The sequence below is a fragment of the Mastigoproctus giganteus genome, chromosome 5, assembly GCF_048544385.1.
Source record: "Mastigoproctus giganteus isolate SK-2022 chromosome 5, ASM4854438v1, whole genome shotgun sequence".
Lineage (NCBI taxonomy): Eukaryota > Metazoa > Arthropoda > Arachnida > Uropygi > Thelyphonidae > Mastigoproctus > Mastigoproctus giganteus.
This window is the reverse complement of record NC_143579.1, coordinates 15,565,348-15,591,618: the sequence shown is the minus strand read 5'-3', so window position 1 is coordinate 15,591,618 and position 26,271 is coordinate 15,565,348. Positions and strand designations below refer to the sequence as shown.

General features: G+C 37.5%; 1 protein-coding gene across 1 annotated transcript in view; it reads right to left on the bottom strand.

Moving 5' to 3' along the window:
* Window positions 1-19,732, bottom strand: part of Tango6 (transport and golgi organization 6) — a 97,606-nt gene extending 77,874 nt beyond the window's left edge. Inside the window, exons 1-5 of the mRNA XM_090373866.1 lie at window positions 19,670-19,732; window positions 14,339-14,407; window positions 9,024-9,136; window positions 7,060-7,236; window positions 3,468-3,579 (exon numbers count right to left, since the gene is read on the bottom strand). Coding sequence (XP_090229992.1) covers window positions 3,468-3,579; window positions 7,060-7,236; window positions 9,024-9,136; window positions 14,339-14,407; window positions 19,670-19,732 — 534 coding nt within the window. The remainder of the gene's footprint in view (window positions 1-3,467; window positions 3,580-7,059; window positions 7,237-9,023; window positions 9,137-14,338; window positions 14,408-19,669) is intronic.
* Between the last annotated feature and the right edge of the window lie 6,539 nt (window positions 19,733-26,271).

Below are 26,271 nucleotides of genomic sequence, written 5' to 3'. Positions count from 1 at the left end.
ATATACCTATGGGATTGAACTGAGAGATTAAATTCCTTAAGTCATCAGAATGGCTGCTTAGTCCTCTGCAGTTCCACTGTATGATGTTAGGCATTATTTTGGTTTGGCTGAGGATGATTCATCTGACCTATTTTTTGTATGCAGGACATTTTTTCTGGTCTTTTTTGGGAATAAGGGACGTCCGGTATCCATAGTATTGATGGCATGGAGTTCTAGGATAGGTTCTTCATAATTTGGGTGTGGCTTTTGATGGCTAAGTTCTTGAACTAATTCTTCCTCCTCAGGAATTAGTTCAAGACACTGGAATTAAGTCCCATTCTTCCATAGTGTTGGTGAGTGGTTCAGTTTCTTTACAGTCTTTAGTAGATTTCAATTTTTCTGTGTCATTTGAGATCGTCAGAGTATCAGTTGGGATACTAATTGGGTGGTGATGGCATTGCTGGTTTTAGTTTTAGAGTTATCTTTTCCAGTGGTTGATAAAGTTGCTTTAACCCAATTAGCTAGCGAGACATTGGGCGGTATTGATACATATGTTTCAATTGCAGTTGTATAAAAACTTCGTGTGAGAGGCATAAGATGGACTAGGCATTGTCAACCTTATTTGTCTGCATGCCTCAGGATATGTGACTTTATGTTTTACTTTGGATTTTCCTACCTGTCTTCCGCATTTCACATGATTTAGAAAAGGCAGGGCGACTGCTTTTGCAGTTGGAGCAAATGGGAACTGCAGCTGAACAATCTGCTTGTGTATGTTGAACCACAAATAGGACAGATTGCATAACCTCTGCATGCCTGCTGTGAGTGGCCATATTTCTGGCATTTAAAACAGCAAAGAGGATTCGGGATGAATGGGCAAATTCGGAAGTTTAAATATCCAGCTTTTACTGAAGATGGCAAACCAGGAATGCTAAAAGTTAAAATTATGGAATGAGTTGGAATGAGATTTCCATCTTTTTTTTTTTTTTTTGCCATAATTCTTTTAGCACTGATTACTTTTGATGGCTAAGTTCTTGAACTAATTCCTCCTCAGACACTGCAATTAAGTCCCATTCTGTGCTGACGCCTTGTATTGTGGGGAGTAACAGATACTGGCAACCCATCCAGATACATTGTCTTTAATAGTGACTCGGATGTTTGGAGGTGGCTGTTTCAATCAGGAGATCTCCTGATTGTAGTCACTTCACTATTTTTGTTGATCTTGCAATAGATTCCAGATGTTTTTGAATCATAAATGGTGATTACTTGCCACAGGCTGGGTGGACACAGAGCGTATCACCAGAAAATTAGGAATGTCTGGACACTGTGCTTCTGTTCGAAGCCTTTTTGGTTGACTAGTGTTTTCATGACAGGATTCTTCTCTTGAGCTTGAAGGTTCTAAGGGTGGAAAATTTTTAGAATCCATGATAGCTCCTTTTGGCCCTGGGGGTTTATCTTTACTGCCTAGGTTACCAGCCCCCACCACGGGAAGGCAGGAGCAGTACCACAAGGTGACCAAGCGGCTGAGTTAGTAAATTAGTACTTACAGAAAAAAATAAACAGAAAGGTGGTTTCCCTTTCTGGGCCTCTGCCTACTTCTTGTAGAGTGAAACTGCTACTCTGATATAAAGATCAAATTGAGAAAATGGTTTTTGCAACAAAAAGTAGAATATATTCACTCAAATTCGCTTTGTGGAAAACGCTTTTCAAAACGTACTCGCTTGTCCACGGAATGCTTGGCACCCAGGGTCATCCACCATCCTCAACAGAAGCATGTATGGATATAACCTTAAAGAAGGAAGGAAGAACCTGTGCACTCTCACCCACCTGATGTACATGGATGACATCAAGCTCTACATGGCAACCGAGAAGCAACTCCAGCAACTACTCCGGATCATAGAAGAATTCAGCAATGATGTTAGGAGAGAATTTGGTCTATATAAATTCAAGATACACGGATTGCACCAAGAAAAATTAGTCAACCAAAACTACCAGCTGCAGACTGGTAAAGAGATCAAAGTCTAACAGAGGGAGAGGACTACAAATACTTGGGGATGATGCAGGCTCAGCAGTTACAGCACAAGGAAATTAAGGCCTGCCTGACTGAAAAATATCATCAGAGACACAGAAACCTGCATGGAGGGAACACAGTTAAAGCTATAAATACCTATGCAGTCCCAGTGCTAACATACTCCTTCAGGGTCATAGATTGGACTAACACCGAGCTGGAGGATATCATGAGTAAGACAAGGACAATGATGACCAAGAGCTGCCAATTGCTCGGAAAGAAGGAGCAGCACTCCACCAGGCCATAAGGAAGACAGACAAGTGGTATACCCCACTCAACCTAAGAAAGAAGTCCCCTCCCATCCAGAAGGCACAAATGAAGCTAGAAAGATGGGCAAAGAAGATACTCCACGGCAGATACTACAATGACCTCCATCAATATCACATAGATAAAATTGCTTCCATTGCATGGCTCACGAGCGGGACGCTCTTCTCCGAGACTGAAGGATTCATGCTCGCCATCCAAGTCCAGGTAATCAACACCAGAAACTATAGAAAATACATCATCAAGGAGCCTGGAGCATCGAATGATACATGTTGATGATGCCACCTGGCCTCAGAAACGATCCAACACATCACCGCAGGATGCAAGGTGATCACCCAGACTGAGTACACTCATAGACATGACCAGGATAACACATTAGAAGCCAGCAAGGAAATACCAACTGATCAAAGAAAGTGTACTGTACTACAAGTAAAAACCCCAGGCAGTACTAGAGACCCCAAACCCACAAGCTGTACTCGGACTACGTCTTTATAACAGATAAGACAATCCCGCACAACAGACTGGACATAACCCTTGTCGAAAAGAAGGTAAAGGTTACCTGTCTGATTGACATAGCAGTGTCCAACACTGGCAACCTCCAGAAAATCAATGAGGAGAAAATCAGGAAGTACACAAACCTAAGACTGGAGATCAAAGAGATATGGCATACGCAACAAGTAATGACCATCCCAAACATCATGTTAACCACCGGCATGGTGCCAAAGACCCTACATAACAGCCTAGCAACATTAGGTCTCCCAGAGAACACCTACAAGGAACTCCAATCCTGAACACCTGTTGGATAGTCAGAATGTTTCTCGAACACTCTGACTATCCACTGTATTCAGAGTGGAACTCCCAGTCAGGGAGAAATAATATAAGAGCAATAATATTAATAATAATAAATGGCCGAAAAGCCCATTGATATCACCATATAATCATAAACAAGGAGGGAAAAAAATTGTGACAAACAATAGTGCTACTTCCTTGCCACAAAAAATAATGTTTCTCGAGGAATCTTTATTCCAATAAATAGGAATCACATAAAATAACTCACTGTATTATTTATAACAAAACATTAATAAACTTAATTTAAAATAGTATATTTTAATTAAAAATGTAATTTTAGCTGAATAATGCTATTCAATTAAAATCTTACCTTTAGAAGCAAAAACAAGAAAGTTCCTTGAACTTTAGGCTTATTTAATTTTTCTAATAATACTTGAATGCAATGACATCTCTTTTCAGATTTTTCAAACCATTCTTCAGTGCTAAAAATTTTAACAGAGGTCTGCTTTTAAAGATGGAAATTATAAGGACTACTAAAGTAAAAATAAAGCTCTTTACAAGTTTTTACAAATTAGTTTTGGGAGCACACTGCATTGCGGGTATCAAATTTTGCCATAATGTAGTAGGCATTTTGTTTCATTATTGCAGCAGTTAACATGGATAATAGCTGCAATAATGAAACAGAGTGCCTACCACTACTTAATATAACTGTAATTATGGAGATAATAATCTCAGTAATTACAGTTATGTTACAAGAAAAGAAAGGATTCACTTCAGCTATAAAACATTTTAATTCAAAGGTTTTATAGACGGTAAGAGTCAGGCAAACAATGAGAAAATTCCTTACTCTATGATATGTATTCTAAGAGAGCAATGCTATCAACACATAAGGATGTCAGGTAACTAACATTGTCTTCATTTTTTTTTTTTTTAATGAAAACCCCAAACATAAGAAGTATTAGAACCTGTAGTAGTAGTAGTGGCATGTGATGCAAGAAAGCAAGTGTATCAGCTTATGCAGCATCAGCCAAAAAAAAAAAATAATAATAATAAATAAATCACACCATTCCCTCCAAATCCCTGTCCAGTTCCTCCTTAAATTTATTTAACCTATCAACTTCCACAACGACAGATGGAAGTTTGTTCCACCAATTAACCACCCGCTGGCTAAAGGCAAATTTCCGCACATCTATTCTACATGTCTTTTCTTAATTTGAATTTATGCCCCCTTAGGTTCATAATCTGAAAAAGTGGAAGGATCCCATCAGAATTCAGCGTGCTCAACCCATACACCTCAATCAGATCACCACACAGGTGCCTAGTCTCCAGACACTGCAATTTGCAGAACTTAAGCCTCTCTTGATAAGAAGATCCCTTCATTCCCCTCACCAATCTTGTTGCCTTTCTCTAGCAAATCGACATTCTTCCTAAAATGAGGCCTCCAGACCTGTATGCAGTACTCAAGGCGTGGCCTGACCATTGCCTTATACAGAGGGACAATCACCTCCTTCTCCCTGCTAGCAAAATTCCTATATATCATTGACAAAACCCCATGACCTGCCCTGGCAGCCTGTCTGCATTGCTCAGAATACTTCATATCTGACTGCACAATTACTCCCAGGTCTTTTTCATTTTCTACCACCTTAAGTGTAGTACCACACAGTTGGTACTTTTCTCTCGGGTTACTTCTACCCATATGTAGTACTTTGCATTTGTCGAGGTTAAACTTCAGTTGCCACTTCTTAGCCAATCTGCCCAAATTATCTAAATCCTGTTGCAGTAGCACACTGCCATTACTGTCATTAACAACCCTGCCAACCTTTGTATCATCTGTAAACTTCGACACTAAGCCTGATATATACCTTCATCAATATCATTGATAAATATACAAAACAACAGAGGACCCAACACCGAACCCTGTGGGACTCCACTAATAACATTAGTCCAAAAAGAGCAGCACCCATTAATTACCACCCTATGTCTTCTCCCACTCAACCATCCTTTTATCCATTGTAGCAACTTACCCTTAATACCATTCTGCTCCAATTTGTACAATAGTCTTCCATGCGCAACAGTGTCAAAAGCTCTCCTGAAATCCAAATATATGATATCAAAATTATTTTTTGCATCCAGTTCCTTTGTAACCACATCATAATATCCTATCAAATTTGTCAGACAAGACTTTCCCTTAACAAACCCATGCTGTGTCTGAGTTATTGCTGCAGTCTTGTCTAGATGATCCTGCAATGCATCTTTAACCAGTGACTCCATTATTTTACCCAGGAACAGAAGTTAAACTAACTGGTCTGTAATTACTTGTGTCACCCTTTGATCCCCATTTGTGAACTGGGGATTTGTATTTGCACATCTCCAGTCTGTGGAGACTTTCCACGGTTATGAAACACACTATATATACAATACATATATGCATGTACTTGTCTGAGCTCCAGACTTGAAAAAACATGTATGCTAAAAGTATTAAACAAATGTTACCATCAGTAGAGATTTATAAAAAAAATTACAGGAAGTAGGGCTTTCTTGTCTTCTCTTTTTTTTGTTACCAACAAGATTTAAATTATATAATAAATGCATTAATCTTCATTTTCACAACAGAATAAACTTCACATTAATATATAGTACTGCACTACTTTTAAACAAATGGCAATCAACAAAAGTTTAATTTGCCATTTAATTAAAATGGTGAAACATTGCTAGGCCATTCTGTTTTGGGACTTACTGATCTTCTATCAGATCCCTGATAAAACAGTGGTAATGAAGTTGCTCAATGTGGGCTTCTATGGAGTACATGAAATTAGAGCCTTAGAATTACAAAATAGCTAATACTATTTTAGTTTTTTTCAAAAATATGAAAAGTGGGAAGATTTTAAGAAATAGTGCAGATTTTAAGAAATGCTAAAGGGACAGAGATCACTAATTAAACCAAGTGATAATTTCATTAAGTATAATTATTGTGTTCTATGAAAGTTACAGAAACAGTGCAACTGTGAACAAATGCAAATTTTACTCTAACACAGTTCCCCTGCTTAACTGAATGTCCCAGTCTGTTACATTTGTTCTTATCATTCTATCATTTAGGGCTGAAAACAAGATTCAAAAAAAGTGATCAGTAACATTACTCAAATTAAGTAGAGAACTGTCTTGTAATTAAAGCTTACTATTATTTCTATAAAATTCATATTACAGACAAAATTAAAGGCCACTTCATTGCTATTTTTTGAATAGCAACCACATAATGTCCCTGTCAATATATTAAGAATACTTTCTGATAATGTGTCTCACACACCAGAGTAATGTCTCATTGCTCAAATAAAAGGAAGATTAACCATTTGCCTATCCCATGTCTTTAAAAGTAATGCAGTATTATGGGTAACTTGTGATGAGGTAAAGTTTGTTCTGCTGTGAAAATTAAGATAATCATCTACTACACAGTTTAAATTCAGCCAGCCACAAAAACAGGAGAAGACAATAAAGCCCTCTTACTTTTCATAATTTCAAAAAGGGAAAAACAGAATTAATTATTTTATAATTTCAAAGTTCTAACTTCAGATTAACTTTGTCAGAAATTATCATTAGAAATTACAAGCTACATGAAACAGTCCCCAAACAGGTTGTCATAGAAATGTCTCAACTTTTCAAAAAATGGCAAATTAACTTTTTGATAACGTAATTTCTTTAAAAGTAGTGCAATACCAAGGCAATCTGTGGTAATGCAAAGTTCAGAAAATTAAAACTGTTACATTTTACTAGGCAATTTAAATCCTGCTGACCAGAAACACACAAAGGATGAGAAACCTTCCTACTTTTCATAACTTTGTAAAAGTCAAAATAACAGTAGTTATTTTATAATTTTGAAGTTAGACAAAGGTTTTATTGCATAAGCATAACAAAGGTAAATTAAATTTATTTTTAAAAAAAGCTTTTTTTTTTTTTTTTTTTTTTACCTGTCTGAAATGGACCAAGCAGCCATTTCATTCCTCTTCCCTGGCAGGAAAATTAGATGATCTGCTAACTGGTAGGCACCTTCAACAAATTCATCTTGAAATACTGCCATTTCCAGTAAAGCCACCGCATTATCACTAAACTTCAAAGGACAAATTAAAAGATCTTCTATTTTAGTTCTAAAAAAAAAAAAAAAAAAAAAGGAAGAAAAGTGACATTAACATTTATTGTTAATCAGTATCAGTTCTTACTTAAAACAACTAAGGAATTGAAATAAGGGCATCATATACAGAGATAGGTGTACTATAAAGAACAAGTCAGAAATTTTCTGTTAAATTTTAGATAAGAGTGGTGGGGAAAAACAATAATAATAATAAAAAAAATTCTTATGAACAGAGATTTGAAACATCTTACTTGTTAAATCAAATCTTAAAATGTTGCTTGTCCTGTAGGGTCAATGAAACACTGAACATGTAAGCCAAGTTCTTTGAGAACCTATTTTCACTTATATTAATAAATAAATAAATTTGCTTAAATAAATCCACTTCTCGAAGTAGATTTATTTAAGATCATTTTCCTTAATGGCAAATTGATTGTGTATGTGGGGAGAGGGCTTGGTATGTAGGGAGAAGAGAACACTAAAAACATAGCTGGTAAATAAGTCTGACTCCAACCAAGTCATTTCAGCTTCTTCAGAACGATGCTGAGGAGATACACTACTTCCCATAGAGGGGCACACTTATTTTTGCAGGTATCATTTGTTCACCTGCATCAATTCAATGCCACTTCTGGTGGCAGCTGACTAATTCAGCCATAGTGAGAAGAAAGCAAGTGGCTGATTGCTGGAACAAACTTCCATCTGTCATTATGGAAGTTGATAGCTTAAATAAGGAAGAACTGGACAAACTTTTGGAGTTAATATATAGGTGAAATGGGAAGATTTTTTTTTTTTTTTTTTTTTTGGCTGATGCTGTACAAGCTTGCATCATATGCCACTACTAATGCTAATGTTAAAAGCATAAAAATGTTTCTGCCCTCCCCAGTTCAGATTGACTCAATCCCATAATTTTTGAATTGGATTCATGAAGGTAACAGGTCAAGACAGCAAAAAATATGTTAAGTACTTCTCATTTGACTAGCACTCTTTTCCTGTTTACACTTGTCTTTGACATTATGCTCCTAAAGTTTGACAGAAGAGTTCTGAATTACTCTGTATCAGGCCTAGCAAACATGATGCCTGTGAGCTGTGGGTTGGCTAGGCCTGATACAGAGTAATAATATAGCTCTCTACACAACTGTTGATACCTGAGGTGAACGGAGAAGCCTTGCTCCATTTCTGTACAGTTATTATGTGAAACTACATTAACCATCATGATGGGGTACATAATAACTGGGGATGAAAAATTATTTTGCTATTTTTATTACTTTAATTATATTTAACAGGCCTTATTCTTATTTTTTTTTAATAATCTACGCTTGGTCCATTTTATTCGGTATTTTTCTGAGAACTGTCCCAAAATAACACTAACTAAAATAAAGAGAACATTAGTATGCCTAGGAAACCCATGCTTATTTAATCATCCTGGTGTTCTTTTTAAAAGTACTATCCAGTAGTACTTTTAAAAGTACTACCTACAACCTCTCAACCCTCCTCATTTCTAAAATTTTTTATGTATTGGCAAAATAATGTAACCTCAACATTGTTGTGTTGTGAATTGTGCATCTTTTCCATGAGAATGAGCATCATAGTAAACAACTGATTTTTACATCAAAGAAAAAGAAAATGATTAGTACATCCTTTTAATTTCATTTCATTTTTTTTTTTTTTTTTTTTTTTTTTTGTTTTGAAACACTGGACATAGTTTGTGCTCTCTGAACCAGAAGTTAAAAAAAAAAAAAAAAAAAAAATCAGTCATTCTGGGACAGTCCACATATTTGTGCAATTTGATTAAAAAAAGCATGATACCTCATATAATAACTGTAGCCTTCACTGTCTGATAGCAACTGAAGTAAAGGTAGATACACTGGCAAAAGTTCTTTCCAAAGAGATAAGTTAGAATCTGTTTGTTGCACAAATACCTAATTTAAAATAAAAGAAAATGTTAATTTGTGACAATGAATGTTAAAAACATAAAATACACTGTGTGATGTCATACAACTGGCTTCCTATTCTTGCAACTCACAGATGCATATAAAAAGCATTTATAATATCTAAAATGCAATATCAACAGACTGGAACCAATGCAACATATAATTAATGTTGCACTGTGTCCTGTTTTGAACACCGAATATCAGAAGTAATTTGCTTTTCGAAATATAAGAAGGATAGATACTTACGAGGATACTCAGGGGCTTTCCTAGGGTATGTGGCACCTGGGTGCTAATCACAATTTGGCACCCCCTTTAAAACTTTCTTCATATATGTATGTAAGTTTCAGGTTTTCAGGCACCCCTTGCACCCTCGGGACGGCTCACCCCTGAGGATATTCGTACATTTTGAAGATATAATAAATGCAACAGAATAAGAAACAATACAATGGATAAATAAAATAATCTAGAAGGAAAATACAATATTCACTATATGACTGCAAAGTGGTAACTGCCCAAATGTAGGGCCAAACTAGAACACTTTACTGGAACACCAGATTACTTGAGCAGAAAAAGATAGGATGAAAAAGTTACAGAGCAATAAAAAGTACTGAAACCTATAACAGCTACAAATTGATCTGTAATAATGCCACAGAAAAAAGTTAGGCTGGCAAAGGCAGATTATGAGAAATTGCTGGCAAAGAGCAGGGATAATGAATTCTTCACATATATAAATGCAAAGATGAGAAGAACAAATCAAATAGGACCCTCATGTAATAGACGTGGGATAGTATTGGATACCCCAGCTGATGTTGCAGATGAACTCAACAGTTACTTTGCATCGATATTTACAGAAGCGAAACGTTTTGTGTCAATGAGAAATTATGGGAGTGAAGTTGAAAAAAAATGTAATTAATGATGTTGAAATTTCACGTGTTTATTTAATGAAAAAACTTTCAAGCCTACAGGTGAGTAAGGCTCCTGGGGCTGATGGCATATACCCTATAATTTTAAGGGAGGTGGCAAGTGCATTGAACCATTAAGGCTAATTATGAGAGCATCACTAGACTCGGGGAGATTCCATTGGATTGGAAAGTGCCAATGTATTGCCAATACATAAAGGCAGTTCTAAGAGTCTAGTGGGAAATTACCAAATGGTGAGTAACTCCAGTAGTATGAAAAATCATGGAGGCAATGATCAAGGGTGGAATTCGGGATTATTTAGATAGAAATGGAATTCTGAAGGATACACAGCATGGTTTTGTAAAGGGAAAATCATGTTTAAACAAATCCAGTTAGTTATTTTTACAGGGTCACTCATGAGCTCGATTTAGGGAATAATTTTGACATTGTTTATTTAGATTTCAGCAAAGCATTTAACTCAGTCTCACATGAGCAGTTACTTTATAAGCTGAACAAGTTGGAATCACAGGGAAAATCCTTAGATGGATAGCAGAATGGCTTCAGGGCATGAGGCAGAGGGTTGTGATAAATGGTTATTCCTCAGATTGAGTTAATGTAAGAAGTGGGGGGTTCCCTAAGGATCAGTATTGGGCCCACTGTTGTTTTTGATTATCTTAAATGACATCGACGAAAGAAGGGCGTGATGTCTAAATTTGCAGATGATGTAAAGATCAGTAGAATAGTTAGTGATCACTAACCAAGCCTGTTCCCCTCTAAACCAGGGGGCTTAGAGGGGTACAGGTATCCTGTGTGTTATCAGACACTCAGCCTAAAACACTGATGGATCCAATATCTCTCTATTACAGAAGATTTAGGAGAAGTCCGGTTGGCCTGCCTCCCTAAAATCCATTCATGCACACCTTCTCGTTGGTAAGCCCTGTTACGTCACTTAGGTGGCAACGAACGTGTAGAGTGGTTCTCTTCAAGACGCCTGGTCAGCATGAAGAGGAAAAGACCAAACCCTCCAGCAATGAGAGCACAACAATACAAATGGCCCTCAGTCCCCAGCAGCTTTCACTCTCCCTCTTACGGCAGCGAGAGGATCAGAGTGGAAGCAGAGGGTGCTAAGAATCTCTGGGTACGACCAGGCTGCCATGCACGGAAATTGAACTTGGCCTGTTATAACGTACGATCACTCATCGGTGAAGACAGGATATTAGAGCTGGAAAAGGAATTAGAAAATGTGAATTGGAATATCATCGGTTTGGCTGAAACAAGAAGAAGAAATGAATCACTTATAAGTTTATCAAGTGGAAATCTGCTGTACACCAATGGAAACAGTGAAAGGAGTGAAGGTGGAGTTGGGTTTCTGGTCCATAAAGATTTTAAAAACAACATTTTGGAATTCAAAAGTACATCACCAAGGGTGTCAAGACTAATATTCAAGATTTCTAAGAGGTACAAGCTAAAGATTATAATGATTTATGCACCAACATCGAGCCATGATGATGAAGAGGTTGAAGAAATGTACACTGAAATTGAGAGTCTTCTAGATGAGCAGAAAACCCACTACACTATTATTATGGGGGACTTCAATGCTAAGGTTGGAAAAAGGCAAAACAGCGCAGAAAGAGGAACTATAGGAAATTTTGGAATTGGTGAAAGAAATAAAAGAGGTGAAAGACTTGTGGAATTTGCAGAATCTCAAGGACTGTCAGTAATGAACACTTTTTTCAAGAAAAGAGTGAACAGAAAGTGGACATGGAAGAGTCCAAATGGATTAACAACTAATGAAATCGACTTCATCCTCACTAACAGAAGATATATTGTGAATGATGTTACGGTCCTGAATAAGGTAAATGTTGGAAGTGATCACAGAATGGTAAGATGTACACTTGATATAGATGTAGGAAAGGAAAGGAAAAAACTGACTCGAGTAAATAACACAAAGGTCTTTGAAATAACAGAGGAGGAGAAAAAGCAGTATGTACTGGAACTTAAGAACAAGTTTGAGCTTCTGCAGACTGCTCAGGACCAAGATATCGACAAGGAATATTACAACTTTCTGAAAGTGATAAAACCCAAGAAACCTATAGGGAAACAGAAATCCAAAGAAGAAAAAATTAGTCAAGAAACACTTGTCATGATGAACCAAAGGCGAAAAATGAAGAGCAAGAAAAACACTGACAGGGAGAAAATTGAGTATACTGAGTTATGCAAAGCCATTAGAAAGAGACTCAGAGAGGACATAAGAAGATTTAACACAAGAAAAGTAGAACAAGCATTAAGGGAAAACAAAGGATTTAAATCAGCAGCCATGAGCAGTAATACAGAAAGACAAATGATACTGAAACTGAAGAATAGTGATGGTGTACTTATAAATAGCAGAGAAGGCATAATTCAAAAAGCAGAAGACTACTATAGAGAATTATACAAGGAGCGAGGGAATAATACCAGCAGTGGGGAAGATGGATTGCAAAGTAGCAACACATACGACATACCCGATATTCTTCCTGATGAGGTAGAACATGCATTGAAGAAAATGAAGAATCGGAAAGCCCCAGGGGAAGATGAAGTTACTGTAGAGTTGTTAAAATTGGGAGGAAGAGACATAACACAAAAACTGGCAAGGCTCTTCACAAAGTGCATTAGAAAAGGTGTGGTGAATAAGCAGTGGAATAATGCAATCATAGTTTTGCTGCATAAGAAAGGAGATAAATCAGAAATTGGAAATTATAGACCAATTAGCTTGTTATCCCACATCTACAAGTTGTTCACAAGGGTCATTACTAACAGATTAGAAAGAATACTTGATGAGAATCAACCGAAAGACCAAGCTGGCTTTAGGACAGGATTCTCAACTATGGATCACCTTCATGTAATATCACAGCTAATGGAGAAAGCAAATGAATACAAAACACCATTATGCCTGGCATTTGTGGATTATGAAAAGGCATTTGACTCCATCCAGCATAAGGCAATGTTTCGGGCACTGGAAAGACAACGCATAGATACTCCATATATTATGATTTTGAAGAAAATATATGAGAGTGCTACATCCTTTATTAGACTAGACAAAGACAGTAGCAAATTTAAAATCGAGAAAGGAGTTCGACAAGGAGACACAATATCTCCGAAGCTGTTTACTGCTGCCCTTGAGGAAGCTTTCAGAAGATTAGACTGGTCGCAGAAAGGAGTCAATGTGAACGGAGAGTACCTAAACCATTTACGATTTGCAGATGACATTGTGGTCATAAGCCACGATCCCAAAGAATTAGAGGAAAATCTTAATCAGTTATGCACAGTTAGTAAGAATTTTGGACTAAAGATGAATATGGCTAAAACAAAAGTAATGATGAACAAGTATGCCACGGAAAGGGAAATAATGATTGAAGGAGCAGTAATTGAAAAGGTGGAGTCATATACTTATCTGGGACAAGTTATTAGCTGTAATAATGATAAATGGCTGGAAGTCAAGAGAAGAATAAATTTTGGATGGATAGCATTCAGGAAATATAGTCACATACTGAAGAGCAATATCCCAGTTTGTCTGAAACGTAAAATAATGAATCAATGTATACTCCCCACCATGACTTATGGAAGTGAAACTTGGGCACTCACCAAAAGAATGGAAGAGAAGCTAAGAACTACACAGCGAAGAATGGAACGAATTATATTGGGAATCAGACTGTTAGATAAGAAAAACACATGGATTAGGCAGCAAACTCAAGTAAAGGACATTCTTATCAAAACTAAAGAACTAAAATGGTCTTGGGCAGGACACATAGCTCGAAGACATGATGACAGATGGACTAAGAAAATAACAGAATGGTACCCGAGAGGAGCTAGAAGAAAACCTGGAAGACAAAGGTGGAGATGGATAGATGAAATTCACGAGGTTTTGAGTAGTAAATGGATGGCCAGCGCTCAAAACAGAGGGAACTGGAAAGTTGCTGGAGAGGCCTTCATCCTGCAGTGGATTGAAAATGGCTGATGATGATGATGATGATGATGAACCAAGCAGAATTTTTTCAGAGTAACCTAGATAGACTTCAGGGATGGTCAGAAGAGTGGCAGCTGTGCTTTAATTCAGCAAAATGCAAGGTCTTATACCTGGGAAACAGCAACCCCAAAATAACTTATACACTTAGTGGAGTTGAACTAAAGTCAGTAGTGGCAGAAAGGGACATGGTATCATCAGTGGGTACAGGGGAGCATCCCACTGTACCCACTGATATCATTGCTCAGGTGGCCAATTTGTCTATAAACCAATTGCACCCCTCAGCTTACCATATCATTATTGGGAATTCTGATGTCACTCCTCAGCTCACAGTCCACAAGAAGGTTCTTATTGACCACCTTAAATAAGCAAATATATAGCTAATCAATCATCATCATACTAGATGAGAAAATCACCTTGATTTGCTATTTTCCACCTAGGGTATATGACTGGAGAACCACCTGAGATGCATTATGAATTGGATCACTAAAAAACATCCAAACCTCCATCATCAGCCCCAAGTCCCTTAACAGTTAAAAATGCCTGCAAGCTGCCGCCCTTATACGTTGGTATGTCCTTGAAACATGTGACATCTTGCTACAACGCTACTAACAAGCTGGGTCAACACCCTTGCACGATCATCATCATCATCATCATCAGCCATTTTCAATCCACTGCAGGATGAAGGCCTCTCCAGCAACTTTCCAGTTCCTTCTGTTTTGAGCACTGGACACCCATTTACTACCCACAAACTCATGAATTTCATCTATCCATCTCCACCTTTGTCTTCCAGGTTTTCTTCTAGCTCCTCTTGGATACCATTCTGTTATTTTCTTAGTCCATCTGTCATCATGTCTTCGAGCTATGTGTCCTGCCCAAGACCATTTTAGTTCTTTAGTTTTGATAACAATGTCCTTTACTTGAGTTTGTTGCCTAATCCATGTGTTTCTCTTCTAATCTAACAGTCTGATTCCCAATATGATTCATTCCATTCTTCCCTGTGTAGTTCTCAGCTTCTCTTCCATTCTTTTGGTAAGTGCCCAAGTTTCACTTCCATAAGTCATGGTGGGGAGTATACATTGGTTCATTATTTTACGTTTCAGACAGACTGGGATATTGCTCTTCAGTATGTGACTATATTTCCTGAATGCTATCCATCCAAAATTTATTCTTCTCTTGACTTCCAGCCATTTATCATTATTACAGCTAATAACTTGTCCCAGATAAGTATATGACTCCACCTTTTCATTTACTGCTCCTTCAATCATTATTTCCCTTTCTGTGGCATACTTGTTCATCATTACTTTTGTTTTAGCCATATTCATCTTTAGTCCTAAATCCTTACTAGCTGTGCATAACTGATTAAGATTTTCCTCTAATTCTTTGGGATCGTGGCTTATGACCACAATGTCATCTGCAAATCGTAAATGGTTTAGGTACTCTCCGTTCACATTGACTCCTTTCTGCGACCAGTCTAATCTTCTGAAAGCTTCCTCAAGGGCAGCAGTAAACAGCTTCGGAGATATTGTGTCTCCTTGTCGAACTCCTTTCTCAATTTTAAATTTCCTACTGTCTTTGTCTAGTCTAATAAAGGAGGTAGCACTCTCGTATATTTTCTTCAAAATCATAATATATGGGGTATCAATGCCTTGTCTTTCCAGTGCCAAAACATTGTCTTATGCTGTATGGAGTCAAATGCCTTTTCATAACCACAAATGCCAGGCATAATGGTGTTTTATATTCATTTGCTTTCTCCATTAGCTGTGATATTACATGAAGGTGATCCATAGTTGAGAATCCTGTCCTAAAGCCAGCTTGCTCTTTTGGTTGATTCTCATCAAGTATTCTTTCTAATCTGTTAGTAATGACCCTTGTGAACAACTTGTAGATGTGGGATAACAAGTTAATTGGTCTATAATTTCCAATTTCTGATTTATCTCCTTTCTTATGCAGCAAAACTATGATTGCATTATTCCACTGCTTATGCATCACACCTTTTCTAATGCACTTTGTGAAGAGCCGTGCCAGTTTTTGTGTTATGTCTCTTCCTCCCAATTTTAACAACTCTACAGTAACTTCATCTTCCCCCGGGGCTTTCTGATTCTTCATTTTCTTCAATGCATGTTCTACCTCATCAGGAAGAATATTGGGTATGTCGTATATGTTGCTACTTTGCAATCCATCTTCCCCACTGCTGGCATCATTCCCCTGCTCCTTGTATAATTCTCTATAGTAGTCTTCTGCTATTTGAATTATGCCTTCTCTGCTGTTTATAAGTACACCATCGCTATTCTTCAGTTTCAGTATCATTTGTCTTTCTGTATTACTGCTCATGGCTGCTGATTTAAATCCTTTGTTTTCCCTTAATGCTTGTTCTAGTTTTCTTGTGTTAAATCTTCTTATGTCCTCTCTGAGTCTCTTTCTAATGGCTTTGCATAACTCAGTATACTCAATTTTCTCCCTGTCAGTGTTTTTCTTGCTTTTCATTTGTCGTCTTCGGTTCATCATGACAAGTGTTTCTTGACTAATTTTTTCTTCCTTGGATTTCTTTTTCCCTATAGGTTTCTTGGGCTTTATCACTTTCAAAAAGTTGTAATATTCCTCATCGATATCTTGGTCCTCAGCAGTCTGCAGAAGCTCATACTTGTTCTTAAGTTCCAGTACATACTGCTTTTTCTCCTCTTCTGTTATCTTAAAGACCTTTGTATTATTTACTCGAGTCAGTTTTTTCCATTCCTTTCCTACATTTATATCAAGTGTACATCTTACCATTCTGTGATCACTTCCAACTTCCCTTGCACAATATGCCTCCTCAAAGAAGGTCAGGATCTCATCTCATTCCAAATACTGGTAGATTCCAGAAACACACATGGTTTTTTCCTATTAAAATATTTGGTTTTTCCCTATGGTTTTTCTTTCTTTTTTTTTTTTTTCTTAAATCTAGTACAGCAGTTGCACCAGATTTGGAAAAGTATTCAACAGGTTTCTGACCACAGGGAGAAATCAAGAGCAATACCGATAGCACACCTTGGCACCTAACTTCAAAAGGAAAAATCCGAAACAACTTCAGAGCCCATAGCTTTCCTAGTCAGCTGGACCCAGCCCAATAACTAGATTCAATATGCCTGCAGAATAGCCAAACAATCATCTATGTCCTAACCACACATCACAATATTCCTTCCATCAGCATCTCTACTCACCACCAACTGACAGCAGTGATAAATTTGCTTCCAACAACTTCCACTGCTGGGGCAGACAAAGTGCCACAATTTATAATAAAATGCCTTAGCCTGTTCATCCTCTAACCACTCAGGTCCATCTTCAATAGAATTCTGACCACAAGAACCTTTCCTCAAGCCTGGCTCAGCTACCTTGTCAGACCACATCCAAATGCTTGAAACCCCACTTTGTCTGTGTACTTTTAGCCAATCCCTCAACACTTCTAAAAATCCTGGAAAAATTATGCTGACCATCTTAAGGAATCATGTTTTTGGAAATAAGCTGCCACAGTTTCGCTATCTGAAACTGGTCCACAGTGATGAACTTCCTTCAACCACATGTACTATACTGTCTGCTTTTGAACACATGAGGAACTCACTATTGCCTAGATATTGAAGCTGTCTTTGACCTGCTTACTTGAATCCCACTATCTAATCAAAGGTAATATCCTCTGGTTCATAGCATCACATCACTCCTCCATGACAGTGTACTACAGGTTGATGCACATGGGCAATCACACAAGAAAGTGATATCTTCTGGTATTCCAGAAGATATCACTTTCATTTGTTTTTTACAGCCATTATCACACCTCTTGTCCATGCCAATGTGAAAATCATTACGTATACAGACAATATGATTGGTAGTCATAGTTAAAATGATCGCAGACCAAATCTCAATATTATCCATTTGGGGTTCATGTTACTGGCAAATACACAACCCAGAACTTCGGTCAACCCTGATGCTCTGCACAAAGCATCAAAGACTTCATCCCTTAGATCACATTCTCCCAAATTAGATGCTAACTGAAATACAGCATCTCGATGCCGGCTTGAATATGTTTTTCACTAAATATCTATAGGAAATAAATAAATAAATCTTTATTATGAAGTACAGAGTTACAACACAATATCCCATCATAGCAATGAGCACCAGTGGTTCACATGTAGCAGCTTGAGAAAAACAGAATAAAATACAGCATACGTATACAAACAGGATACAAAATAGCATACAAATACAAAACTGAATACAAATACAGAAAAACAGAATACAGCATAGCAATGATTCAGCAGGGCTCCAGATTTGATAGACTTGAACCTGGGGATGGGAGCATCACGATCCTATTTTAGTAGCGTGTGTCCTTGTTGTTACTAATTAGGCTGTCAAAGTCAGCATCCACACAGTTCAAGGTGACAAGCATCTGCCTGAGGAGGAATCTGTTGGTGAGTGTAAGCCTGTTGTGGTGAGCCGCAAGTGCAGGTGACGATCTTAGGCTTGGCTGTGGGATCCTCCAAGAGCAAGCATTACAAATATTGGGAGAAGATATCTGGCCTGTGAGCAGTTTGGCTGTGAAGACCAGCCTCTTTTCACTGATCAGGAACTTCACCCTCAGAATTTCAAGTGCTTACGCCAATCATGGTAATTGTGGTAGCAGGAGGCAGACGAAGCTTGGTAATGGCCAATTTCAATAACCAGTATTAGGGTTTGTAGATGCAGCTGAGGCACATATTTCTGCACCATAGAGAATGGCAGGATAGATCATGGAGGTGATGAATTTTTTAACAGTGAGGGGATGTCAGACTTGTAGTAGCTGTTGCTTTGAGATCCACCATAGAATAGAAAATCTGGTACTGATTTTGTCGATCTGGTTGACAAAGGACATCTTTTGATCAAACAGAATGCCAAGGTCTGTGTGCGAGGGTACGTTTGGTATTAGTACCCCTCCGAGTGAAACGCTGAGTAGTATTGGCACAGATTTAAGGGAAAATATAATCTGAGCAGACTTCTGTGGGTTGATTTGAAGGTTGAAGCTTATCAGGTACAATTCAAGATCCTTAAGGTGAAATTGATCCTGTTGCTGAGCTGAATGGGGGTTGTTGCCAGGGTTAACTTGCATTAGCAGTTTGAGGTCATCAGCATAGCATAAGGGACCGTTCAAGGAGGCAATAATGGGCATGATGATAGCTGTGAACAGGGCACCAGATAGGGCTCTGCCCACTGCAGTACTCCAGCAGTAATGTCAGTAATGTCACAGGATAGAGTGTGTTATTCCCAACGGAGAATAAAGTTTTAGCAGCTTGCTCACATCATACAAGTCAACGTGAACAATGTTATGCTCCTCCCCCTGCATATCACTCGCTAAGCTCATGTATGTGTGCATGCTATTTTTGCCAAGAACAAAACTCAGTGATACCAGACTTGCCCATTGCCATACTGTTGTATATGGATAAGAATGTTCCACAATGTGACGTACTGTGGTGCACTAGACATTAAGTACTGGACAGCACTTTGCCTTCTTAGGGGTGCCAAACATTACCTATGCTAAAAAAAAAACAAAAAAAAACATTGTTATTATTTGTCCTAGTAAAAAATTTTGTTTGCTACATGTTGAAATGAAGTCTTACCATACCCATGTAAACCAGAGGACATCGATGCGTATCTGCATAGACAGTACAAACACCAGTCATATTCACATATATATGAATAACGTTGCAACATTATCTGTACTCTACATTACATTCATCTAATTGCAATAAAGATTCTCTCTCTAAATTCTTATAATTAATTATAAATGATTAACAGCACTAGCATCTGAAACAAAGCATATAATATTAATAATATTAAATATATACTACCTTATGAATATTTTCTAAACATTTTGTTAACTGCACTTCATCTGCTAATAATACTGGAACTTCCGATGGCTCAGACCTTTATAAAAAAATAAAGTTTATATCAGGAAAAACAATATCTTTGAAGAAAGTAAAAAAAAAAGGAATAAGGTTAAAACCATAAAATTATCATCACCACAATTATTAACACCTTTTTACTATTTAGCTTCTACTTTGTAAACATTGATAATTCTTCTTAACAGACATCAAAATACTAAAATAATAAGACAGAACTAAAGTAAGACTAAAGAACTACTTTAAGACTAAAATAATTATTTTTGTCTTAAAATAATACGACAAAATATTTTTTTCTTTTTTGCTAAGAAAGAATACATGAATGGGGGGAATGAAAACACCTGTTACATCATTTCATTCTCCTTGACCCCCCCCCTCCCAAAGCCACTAGAAGTGTGTCAACATTCTGTGAGATTAATTTGCAAAACAACTTGATTCTGAGTTGAGGAACAGCTAAAATTAAAATCATGAAACTTGTTGCAAGCTAGTATGAAACAGCTTGCAACAACAAGTTTATCTCATTATTACCTATTTTTAACATCAACTTTTATTGAAAAACCTAAAATCTGTATGCAATCTGTCATTAAACAAGCAAATTTATATTTATATTGTTATTTAGCCTTACAAAAAAAATATCAATAGAGTAACTATTATTCTGTAATAGTCACACTGATATTTGTCTTAAGAGCTGAAATCAAAAAAGCTATTGAGTGAATATCTGTAAAAAAAAAAAAAAAAAACACATAAGTATGTCACTTATAGCTGAATTATTCAATGAAATACACTTATAAATACTGATTATGGTTATGGTATTATGAATTGGTATTATGATTATGGTATTATGAATTGGTATCATGATTATGGTATTATGAAAATTTTAAAAATACCCATTCAATGAAATACACTTATAAATACCGATTATGGTTATGGTATTATGAAAATTTTAAAAATACCCGTTTCATACTTCTTTTAATATTGAAAAAGTATTACTGTCTGTAATTTAGAAAATAACTTTTGTTACTGTTTTTTTTTTTTTGTATTTGCTAATATTGGAAGCAAGCAAGTTTCTTGTTGGATGATATTCAAAACACCAGATAAGCTGTGAACATATTATAACCAGGAAGTCCTTCAGCATAACCTTAGACTTTTCAAAAAGAGGTGAACTGTGTTAAAGCTGCATTTACACTAACAGCTATTCATAAACAACCATTTTTTAATGAATTTGTATTAAGTCAGAAATATAATGTATATAAAGAAGGGTACTTCTCTATTATCCAGTGCCAGTAGTTATGGCATTGCCAGTAATAATTAAACATAACATATATATATATATATATATATATAAATATAAACATAAATAAATAAACACTGGTTAGGCTTATAAATATAAATATAGATATATAAGCATTGCTTACTTTTAATTTACACTGGTGGGAGAATAACAGACACGTACCTAAGAAGTTTTCTGACTGCTTGGCAGCTATGATTGAAGCCATGCAGGTTTAGTGAATGATTACAGAATATGAATAATAATAAGTATCAGAAAATAGCAATTTCATTTTAAAAAAATTATAAGTTAACAGGGTTGTTTAATAAAGGCAATTATGTAGGTTAGTGCAAATGCATCATTTTAACATAGCTATCTACCAAAGTAGTTAAATTAATTAATTACATTTGCATAATTTTGGTTATATCTCATATTGTGACTGCCTTCACTAAAGGCAATTAAAATTAATATAAACATAACAAATACAGTGGATTCCGGTTATTTGGGGCCACCGGTTAATCGGGGCAGCCGTTTATTTGGGACAAATCTTAAAAAACAGAACCCAATTGAGAAAATAGCCAGGGTTTACTTCGCTTAATTGGGACAGCATGCCGTTTAATTGGGGCAGGAGACCGCAGCACTGGAGATTACAATATGATTGTCTCTGACGGTACCACGTGGTTCGGTCGAAATTCTGGAGGTCACAACCATAAAACAATTAGCAGTCACCTGTTTATTGGGCTTTTCTGTTAGGGAAATCTATCATAAATGGACAGTAAATTCGATCTTACTGAATTTGCCATAATACCGACAGCTGGAATTCTGTGGGTTATTATGGTGAAATGTGTTTACACTTCCATGAAATCTTCAATCACATAAAAAAATTAATTTTCAGATATTCTCTTCATTCCTATTTTTAAAGCTTTGTAACTCATTACTCCGTTCTCACTTGCGCGTATTGTGTTACTTACAATTTGTGCATGCCGTGTTCTTTGTTACTGATTGCTTATCTTTTTACTGTTTTAAATTTTAATCCCCACCCACAAATGTCAGTGAACAGAAATGTCAACTAGTTCATATGTACATATTACAGTACATATTAATTATTCTGATTCAATATCACGTATATTCTTCCAATTTTCACGTATCATTTAATTTTTTAATTGGTAAGGTAATAAAGGGTAAATATGTGCTTAATATATCTTTACATTTATAGCCTGTGGATAATATTCCTCCTATTTTCTCTAATTAGAACTGCTGTTTAATAGAATTAAAATTCAATTCACAAATGTGATCATAATGACCAGCGCTTACTACACATTGTATAGTGAAAGGTCCTTTACTATGGTGAGTTTGTCGTAACGTGATTTGATTGTACAGTGAACTAATTGTAAAGGGGGGATACATTGTATTTTTAACTATTTACGTGAAACTTCGGATAATTGGGGCAGCCGCTTAATCGTGCCAAAATGCACTAGTCCCGACGTGTCCCAAATAACGGGAATGGACTGTATATATTTAGCATTAGCATTAGCATTAGTAGAGGCATTTGATGCAAGAAAGCAAGCTTATGCAGCATCAGCCCAAAAAAAAAAAAAAAAAAAAAACCACTTCCACTTCACCCCTCCGTTCGTTCAAAATACCTGTCCAGCTGAGCCTTAAACTTATTTAGGCTATCAACCTCCACCACAAGGGATGGAAGTCTGTTCCACCAACCAACCACCCGCTGGCTAAAGGCAAATTTCCGCACGTCTATCCTACATCTGTCTTTCCTCAATTTGAATTTATGCCCTCTCAGGTGATTATTCTGAGCTAGAGGAAGAATCCCATCAGCATTGAGCATGCTTAAACCATTCAAGGCTTTATACACCTCTATCAGATCACCTCGCTGGTGCCTAGTCTCCAGACACTGTAATTTGCAAAACTTAAGCCGTTCTTCGTAAGAGCACCCCTTTGTTCCATTCACTAATCTTGTTGCCCTTCTCTGTACTCGTTCCAGCAGCTCTACATCCTTCTTGAAATGAGGCCTCCAGACCTGTATACAGTACTCTAGGTGTGGCCTGACCATCGCCTTATACAATGGAATAATCACCTCCTTATCCCTGCTGGAAAAATTCCTGTATATCATTGACAATACTCCATGAGCTACTCTTGCAGCCCGTCTGCACTGCTCAGAGAACTTCATATCTGCCTGCACAACCACCCCCAAGTCCCATTCATTCTCTACCACTGTCAGTGTTGTACCACAGAGTTGATACGTTGCTCTGGGGTTGCTGTTTCCCATGTGTAGTACTTTACATTTGTCAATGTTAAACTTCATTTGCCACCTCTCAGCCCATCTGCTCAACCTTTCCAGATCCTGTTGCAGCAGCATAGTGTCAGTAGTGTCCTTGACAACCCTGCCAACCTTTGTATCGTCTGCAAACTTGGACATTAATCCCGATATACCATCATCAATATCATTTATAAATACAGAAAACAATAATGGACCCAACACTGAGCCCTGAGGGACTCCACTAATAACATCAGTCCACGATGAGCAGTGTCCATTGATTACCACTCTCTGTCTTCTCCCCCTCAACCACCCCTTTATCCATAGCAGTAATTTGCCTCCAATGTCACACTGCTCCAATTTCTGTAGCAGTCTTCCATGTGCAACAGTATCAAAAGCCTTTCTAAGATCCAAGTATATAATATCAAAGTTATTCCCTGCATCCAGTTCTTTTGTGACTGCATCATAGTATCCAATCAAGTTGGTCAGGCAAGACTTCCCCTTAACAAAACCATGCTGTGTCTGAGCTATAACTGAAGTCTTGTCTAAATGATCCTGCAGTGCTTCTTTAACCAGTGCCTCCATTAATTTTCCTGGAACAGAAGTTAAGCTCACAGGTCTATAATTACTTGTGTCAGCCTTTGATCCTCCTTTGTGAATTGGGGTCACATTTGCACATTTCCAGTCTATGGGTACCTCCCCTGAGTCCAAGGAAGCTCTCATAATTATGGCTAAGGGTTTGCTTACTTCCTTTGCTGCCTCCTTTAATATAACTGGATAGATCCCATCCACCCCGGGTGCCTTTCTTGTGTTTATCTTCAACAGTTTCTCCTCCACTTTACTCCCAGTTATTTCAAGATTCTGTAACTTACTGCTAGAGTTGAATACACCTCTGGCATTCCCCTCGCTGAATAACTCCTCATGTGTGAATGTCGATGCAAAATATTCATTTAGTTTGTTAGCTACCTGAGCAGGATCATCAACACTTGACCCATCAATATCAAGAGGACCAATCTGATTCATCCCTCTCCTTCTAGAGTTTACATAAGTAAAGAACTCTTTGCTGTTTTTCTTTGCATCCCTTGCCAAGGATTTCTCGTAATCTGCCTTCGCCTGCCTAACTTCCTTTGTAACTTGGTTGCATATCAACTTGTATCTATCATAGGCTTCTGTGTCATGTGTTAATTTGTAAGTATCCCATGCATTTTTCTTCTCTGCCATATGCCTCATTAGTTCATCTGACATCCATTTTGGCCTAAACCTTGAACAATATTTCTTAGTTGGTATGTAAAGCCTAGTAGCTTCCAAGATAAGTTCTTTGAATGCTTCCCATTTTGAATTTGCTGTTGGTAACATCATCAGTTGGTCCCACTGTATAGAATTTAAATACTGTCTCAGTCCATCGTAGTCGCCTTTACGGAAGCAATAACCCTTCCCTTTACCCCTAATGGTAGTTACCTCTTTGAGTAAATCCCACTTCAGCACACTGTGATCACTGCCACCTAGTGGTTCATTTATCTGCAGATTCTTAATGCATGAAGAATCACTGCTGATAATCAAATCAAGAGTATTGCTCCCTCTAGTTGCCTCCCGAACATGCTGATGTAGAAAACAATCATCCAATAAATCCACAAAAGCCCTGCTAGTGTGTGAGTATCCAGCCCCCAAATTCCAGTCAATATCTGGGAAATTAAAATCTCCCATTATAAGACACTCTGATTTACTGGCCCATTCTATTTCCCTGTACAGTTCCTTATTATACTCATCAGAGTCATTAGGCCTATAGCACACTCCTACTCTCAATTTTGATCTCCCAATGTTTATGTCACACCAAACTGACTCCACACTGCACTGTCCAGCGATGTCGACTGGCTTCACTTCCTTGGTTTTTATGTGTTTCTTAACTAATAGCATAACACCTCCCCCCTTCCTATCCTGTCTATCCTTTCTGTAGACGTTGTACTCACCAAATTGCAGTTCCGCATCCCTTATATCTGTGTGACACCACGTCTCCGATATCCCAACAATATCTGCCTTCGATGTTTTGAGCAATACCTCAAATTCATCAAATTTATTTACCAAACTCCTAGCATTGGTGTACACGCAAGTATACCTGCACCTGCTTCTATTCCCAGCTACCCTAACACAACCCATGTGTTTACTTGTACCACAATGGCTCCCAGCAGTCCCTGAAATACCATGCATCTTGTTTTTCAGGCTTCTGCTCATTCTAATAGAAGCAGTGCAAGAATCTCTTTCACCTCTGCCAGTGGCTACTGTCAATCTATTGGTCTTTGTCTCCCCCCAAGCTAGCAGTTTTCCGACCCACCTAACACTGCCTCGATAGCATCAGCAAATATTCTTGCACCCTTTCTATTTAAGTGTATCCCATCCCTGTAGAAGCAATCTCTCCTGTTAACAAGTACAGTCCAGGCTGAAAAAAATTCTACCCCTTGAGCCTTGCACAATCTTTCCAGGGCCGAATTGATCGACAAGGCTCTCATCATATACTCCCTCCTATCGTGTCTGGGCAGAATTGCAGACACTTTCAAATTCAACCCTAATTCTCGGCTTTTGTTCAACAGTGACCTGTACTTGTTAAGTAATTCTGCCGGTCTCCTACTCTTAATATTATTAGTGCCAACGTGTACAACTATATCACCTTTTGTGCCCTTAAAAGATGATATTCGCTCTACAACGTCATCAACCTTTGCCCCTGGCAGACATACCCTGGTCCTGTTCCACCTATCTTTTTTACAAAGCATGTTCCCCGTTTCCCTG